Source organism: Mus caroli, unplaced genomic scaffold (genome assembly GCF_978045245.1).
Source record: "Mus caroli unplaced genomic scaffold, Mus_caroli_1 scaffold_4, whole genome shotgun sequence".
NCBI lineage: Eukaryota > Metazoa > Chordata > Mammalia > Rodentia > Muridae > Mus > Mus caroli.
This window is the reverse complement of record NW_028227259.1, coordinates 46,189,605-46,196,298: the sequence shown is the minus strand read 5'-3', so window position 1 is coordinate 46,196,298 and position 6,694 is coordinate 46,189,605. Positions and strand designations below refer to the sequence as shown.

Sequence of the window (6,694 nt, the reverse complement as noted above, 5' to 3'; positions counted from 1 at the left end):
CCCATTTTTCCACGAATTCTAAAGCCACGGGGTGAGAGCTGGCTCTGATACTTGGTGAAAGTCTACTGGAGGGCTTAGATGAGGACAGGTGACGTGCACTGGCCTTTCTCTAGGCAGTGACCTCATTTATGGCCCTTTCTTCCTGTCAGAGCCTCCTCGGCCTAAAATGGTGGGATTTGTGCTAAGACTCTCTCCCTACTAGACAGCCATGATGGCTCCCCCCTCCCCTCCCCAAGGCTCATCTGGCCGCTGTGGGACTGTCGTTCCTGATCTGAGGTGTTGGTCCTCCCTCTGGTGTTTCCAGTTCCCCAGGGCCACCAACCCACCCTGCTCCGTGCCAGGAGGGCTGAGGAGGGGCTGCCAGGTCCCCAGCTCTCAGCCGCAAGGGAGAGGCCATGCTAGGCCCAGAGCCAGCATCCCGGGCCTAGCAAACCCCGAGCGAGGCAGCAAAGGCGGCTGAGGGTTCGGCGCGCGCACAGTCCGCCCGTCCAGAGCACGCAGGCTCGATCTGGTCACGCAGGTCCCTGCCTCAAGGCCAGGCACCCGGAGAAGCGCCCTTGAAGACCCTCGCCCTGGGACAGTGCGGTTTTTTTTTTAAGAGATGAAACGCAAGGGACCAGGGACGACCATGCCCACCGGAGGAGGGAGCTCTCTGCGCCTCAGCGCGCGCGCCGGTCACGTGGGCCGCGGCACCGCATGGCGGCGGCCCGCGCGCCCCCGCGTCACGGCCCCGCCGAGCCGCCCGGGCGCGCGCGCCGACGGGGCGGGCGCATGCGCAGGGGGGCGCGCCGCCTCTGCCCCGCGGCGAGGGTGTCTATGGAGAGGCCGCGGCCGCGGCTGCTGAGGCGGACGCTGAGGCAGTGGCGATGGCGCCCTTCCCCGATGAAGTGGACGTCTTCACCGCCCCACACTGGCGGATGAAGCAGCTGGTGGGGCGCTACTGCGACAAGGTAAAGGAGCGCGAGGCGGAGGGCGGTCGCGGAGGAGCCGCCGGGTTCCGGGAGGCCTGGCCTGCGTGCCTCCCGCAACCCCCGCGTTGGCGCCGCGCGAGCCCGTCGCCCGCGCCCCGGCACCCGTGCGGCTCCCGAACCTTCCCACCGGGGTCCCGGGAGCCCGCGCTGGCCGCGGCCTGGAACGAGCGCTCGCGGGACTGACCTGTGCCGGGGTGTGGGGCGCTCCCGGCCGTCCGGCTCGGCCGCCCGCGGGGTGCCCGCTCCGCGTCCGCAGGCCGCTTCTGCGGTTACTCGCAGCCACAGCACCGCTCGCCCGGTCCCTTCGGGCTCTTTTAGTCGCTCTGCAAACACTGCATCCTCTCTCTGGACCTCTTGACTTGCTTCCTGGCTCCACAGGCAGCGTCTTGCAGCCCCTGCAGCAGGCTTATTTTACCTGCCTGCTTTGCACTGGTTTGGTTCCGTACACAAGCCCGGTACACGGACTGGGAAGACCTGCACTCCTCTTTCCTGGTTATTCTTTTTTCCTTCCAGTTTTTATTTTTCCTGGATATTTTATTCTTTGTAGATTTTGTTCCTCTGTTGGACTTTTTACTGAAAGCAAATGAGAGGGGCCCCTAGGAAAAAGTTGCCTTGCAGTGGAACTCACTTTGGACTTTTAATGGGTGTAGCCGAAGTTGAAGAAGCACTCTTTTGTGAAGATGAGTTGGGGACCTTTTTCTAATGATGCTGAAAACTCTGAATTGTCACTTTATGTTTGGAAGATCATATATGAGTAAATTCTGGGCAGTCATATGTTTTGCAAAAAAGGTGAACCAAATAAATAGCTGTTAAGTAATTATTAACTTAAACATAAAAATAAATTGAATTATCAGAGATTACGTGGAATTAGCACCACTATTAACAGCAAACAAGAGTTGTCTTTCAATCTGGAGAGGTGCTAGGAAGGAGGCCAATGTCTTCCCTGGTAGGCCACGGGAAGACCAGCAATTTGAAGTGTCAGGTCTTAGCATCTTGGCTGTACAGTCCTCTCCCTCCATTTTGGGAAAAGAAAAACAAACAAACCAATAAACCCAACAAACCCAGTCAGTCCTAAGCCAGTGGACCTTTAAACACCAAGACCATAGGCTCATGGCTCACTACTTGGTTGCTTGTTACTTAACCCAAGCTTGCTGTTAAAATCCTGATGGCGGAACCCTAACTCAAATTGGAATCTCTGAGCATAGAACCCAGATGTCAAGTTCAGTTTAGAGCTCTCAGTGAGAGTGGGGCCCAGCTATGGTGAGTACCACCTTTGCAGGGGAGGCTTAAGGACTGGCTAAGCCTTGAGCAGAAATTTCTCAAAAAGCAAAAGGGAAAGTGAAGTGAAGACTAATGGCTAGTTTTGGGGAGAGGTAGTCCAGAGACTCCCTGGTAATATGGGCAAAAATTTGTCAATTTGTACATCTTCCTTGGTGCTTTCTATATCTCTTCTCTTTTTCCTTCTATTTTGTTTTGTTTTCCTGTATGGTTTTTCCTGTGTCTGGATCTTGTTCTATAGAGCCGGCTAACCTTGAATTCACAGAGATCTGCCTGCCTCTGCCTGGGATTAAAGGTATGAGCTACCATACCAGGCTTGTCTGTGTGTCTGTCTTTCTTTTTTTTCTTTCTTTCTTTTTTTTTGGTTTTTCAAAACAGGGTTTCTCTGTGTAGCTCTGGCTGTCCTGGAACTCTGTAGACCGGGCTGGCCTTGAACTCAGACATCTGCCTGCTTCTGCCTCCCAAGTCCTGGGATCAAAGGCTTGCGCCACCACTGCTCGGTTAGGCTGGTATTTCTTAAGATGTTTCACATTGTCAAAGGATTATGACCTTCCCAAATAATCGAAATTTGTAATGTTGTACCCAGTCTCTTTTTTAAAATAATGAGGAAGTTGGTCACTATGCTTTGGTTGGTTTGGTTCTGATACTGTTTTTGAGGTAGTATCTCCCGTAATACAGGATGGCCTTGAGGACTCACTGTATTTCAGAGGCTGTCCTTGAACTCCTGATCTTCCTTCTAGATTCGAGAACTACAGGCATTTGGCATCACCTCGGGCACAGTAATTTTGTGTCTCCTTTTTGAGAATGTTTGAATAAATTTTGAAACTGCAGTTGACTTTTTTTTTAAAACAAGTCAAATAAGATTATTCTCAGTAGTTAAATGTTCCCTATTGCATAAACTAATTTAATAAAGCATTTTTAATTTGACATAGCTTTGGTCAAAATCGCCAACACTGTAAAAATTCACTAATTCTGAATTAGTTGAATGTAGTTAATGAGATTATCATGTATATTCATCAAGAGTGCTAAAATTCCAGTTTTCTTAACTATGATCAAAGTAATTTAGTCAAGAAAAAAGAACTACACAGGTATTTTCATCATTTCTCGGGGTTAACATGGCCAGTAGAAGGTAGTCTGGATGTCTTTGTGAGTGAAGAGTGGGGAAATGCATGTCTGTGATGGCAGAGTAGTAGCCTTGAAGGATTAAGAGTGGTTTTGACTGGTTTGTTCTCTCAAGGCTTGTCCTTTCATTTAGCTGTGTAGGTCAAGGATATCAATCCAAATGTCCAGAAACTATAAAGATTTCAATTCCCATTATTGAACTTATATATTTATAAAATGATTTCTTTAGGAGCATCAAATCAGTTGTTCTATTATTTGAGCAATGAGTTATTCTTTAGTGGTTACAGATTATGTTAACTGTTGCTATATAATAGTTTAATGTGTTGCCTGTAGATTTTCTCATATAAAAAGGTCAACCAGACAAAATACAAGCAAGGAGAAGGGAAAGTGGGTTCAGAGTCTGAATCTACTAGTGTAGTAGTTATTTACAAGTGGTAGGTGTTCTCTAATGACTTGTCATTGGGTATATCAACCATCCTCCCCAGTAGTTGGCCAACAGAAAACAGACTCCATAGTTTTTTGTTTTGTGTACATGTTTTGTTTTATCTTGGTGTTTTTTTGTTTTGTTTTTTTTTGTTTTTTTGTTTTTTTTTGTTTTTTTTGTTTTTTTTTTGAGACAGGGTTTCTCTGTGTAGCCCTGGCTGTCCTGAAACTCACTTTGTAGACCAGGCTGGCCTCGAACTCAGAAATCCACCTGCCTCTGCCTCCCAAGTGCTAGGATTAAAGGCGTGCGCCACCACGCCTGGCTTGGTGTTTTTGTCTCATTGATTTTGTTAGTTTGTTTTCAGAAAAAGGTGTTACGGAAAGGTTCTTTTTATCTCTGCTGTGCAGACCACAGGCCTGTGGCGCAAAGCAAGTAAAAGTATGTTTGCTTCTGTCTTATGCTGGGGATTCATGGGCCTGGATTGGTTAGGGGAGAGCTTATTAAGATAGTGATAGAGACTCAGAACTACCCAAATCAGGTTTAAGACTCCCAGCTTAATTTTCTTCATCAGAAGCTGAGATAGCTTTTGATTTGTTTTGTAACAAGAGTCTTGTTTCATAAGTCACTGACCCTCCAGATTGGAATATGTGTAGTAAAAATTGGAGGCAAATGGTAGATAATCCTTGCTCCATTTTCTTCACAATTTTTAGTACTCCCTTTAATCCTCAACACTTATTTCCATTAGTTCTTTTCTGTCTGCCCTGTAGTAGTTTCTATTGGCATTGTGAGGCATGATTGCTATTCCTCAGGAGTTCACAGTTTCATATGCACTATCATCTGTGCTAATACAGAAATCCAAAATGTGCAGTGGGAGCAAACAGAAGAAGGTACATGGTCAGGTCCACAGCAAGCACTGGGAGTAGTCTCTGAATTGACTTCTGAGAACAGTTATGTGGTTCCTATAGAGATCCCCACCACACACACACACACACACATACACACACACAATATATGTATATTTTGTTTGTTTGTTTGGTTGGTTGGTTTTTCAAGACAGGGTTTCTCTGTATAGCCCTGGCTGTCCTGGAACTCACTTTGTAGATCAGACTGGCCTCGAACTCAGAAATCCGCCTGCCTCTGCCTCCCGAGTGCTGGGATTAAAGGCGTGCACTACCACCGCCTCACACACACAATATATATATATATATGTGGACCTGAGTTACAAAAAAGTTAACCACTTCCTTAGTTAACCACTAAGGGGCTTGAGCGATGGGTTAGCAACTGAGAGCAGTAGTTGCTCTTCCAGAGGACCTAGGCTCTATTCCCAGTGCCAACATGCTCATTCACAACAAGAGTTTGGAGAATCTAATGCTCCCTTCTATCTATGCCTCCAGTTTGGAGAATCTAATGCTCCCTTCTATCTTCCATTAGCATCAGATATGCATATGGTGCATAGAAATCCACTCGGATAAAACACCAACCACCCTTACCTAAAAAAATTAGTGGTGAAAGCAGTTAGAGGGTGCCTAAGTTTTTCAAGCAAGGCTGACAGTAAACACAAATTGAATAGGTTACTCTCTGAAACTTGAATGTAGCTTTATGGTCAGGTTCTTCCCCCGTCCCCCCCATTTTTCTACATTACCTCTATTGGCATTTGGGAAGACTTAGTGGACATAATACTGAATCTTGAGCTGAGAGGGAGTTTAATGGATTCTTACTTCGTACTAACATTATTTCTATAATCCTTACAAGAGCTTTGTAAGACAAGTGTTATCCCTCATTTAAAAGTGAGGAAATAGTCTTAGTGGTTAAATAACTTACCAGCTCACTCGGCAATTAGAGCCTGAATTTTAATCCGAGAATTTTTTTCTCCCTCCGAAACCCATGTTTTTTAACCTTGCCTCACTTGTTGCTTATTACTAACTCTTTATGAAAAACAGTTTATTTGTAGGTCATTTTTTTCCATCTGTAAATTTAGTCAGAGCCTGTGTATCTCTGATTTACTGAAAGTATGATCTCGATAATTGGACAGAAAATAAAAAAATGCATTTGGGGTGGTAATGTTTGGATTCCTGCTGTGCATTTTTGTACCTATTTTTTAACATACTGGCTTTATGTTACAGTTATTTTTGGCAATCAGTTTTAAGGCCAGCCTTTCTATCTTAGGCTGTACAGTATCTTGAGACAGAAAGACAGTAATGCATTTTCGTGTGAAAACCCACCATTTAATTGTTTCACTGATGTTGATTGTGTGTATCTTGTTATATGTAGGTTCTTTGTTGAATGTGGTGGCCCCCAGAGTATCTAATTGTGCAGGCTACAAGTGAACTCTCATTCTACCACAGAGCATTGTTTTCCACAGTATATCCTATGACCCACTAGTAGGTCATTAATCAACTTTGTGCATCAGAAATAGCATTAGAAAAGGAAAGTGGAAGTGTAAATACATCCCAGAGTACAGAGGGAGGTAGTTTCTCCTGAATTATCTTTGAAGTATTTGTTCTCTCTCTGGATTTCACTACATTGTTTCATTATATTTTGTATAGAGAGAGACTACCAAGGTCCTTTGTAGTAAACAATATTTGGAAAACACTTGGCCTGGAGCAGCATTTCGCAGCTGAAGCACTGTTGACATTTTGGGCTACATAATTTGTTGTGGGGGCTGTCCTCTGAATTGTAAAGTGTTTATCCATGTTCTTGGCTCATATCCACCCTATGTCAGTGGCACTTCTCCATTGGTGACAAACTAAACTGTCCCCAGACCTTCCCTTTTATATCCTGGGGGACAATGTTTCTTACAGTGAGATCTTTGTTGTCAAACCATTCTGACCAGTTACTGTCTTGGGTCCAAAAAGATAGCTTTCTGTGTGGGATAGACATTCTGTGTGGGATAGACATT

General features: G+C 45.5%; 1 protein-coding gene across 3 annotated transcripts in view; it reads left to right on the top strand.

Moving 5' to 3' along the window:
* Positions 1-762: 762 nt before the first annotated feature.
* Positions 763-6,694, top strand: part of Fbxl5 (F-box and leucine rich repeat protein 5) — a 38,137-nt gene continuing 32,205 nt past the window's right edge. For all 3 annotated transcript variants that reach the window (XM_085836672.1, XM_021162478.3, XM_085836673.1), the window contains exon 1: positions 763-950. In XM_085836672.1, the coding sequence (XP_085692798.1) occupies positions 867-950 (84 nt within the window). In that variant the 5' untranslated portion in view covers positions 763-866. The remainder of the gene's footprint in view (positions 951-6,694) is intronic.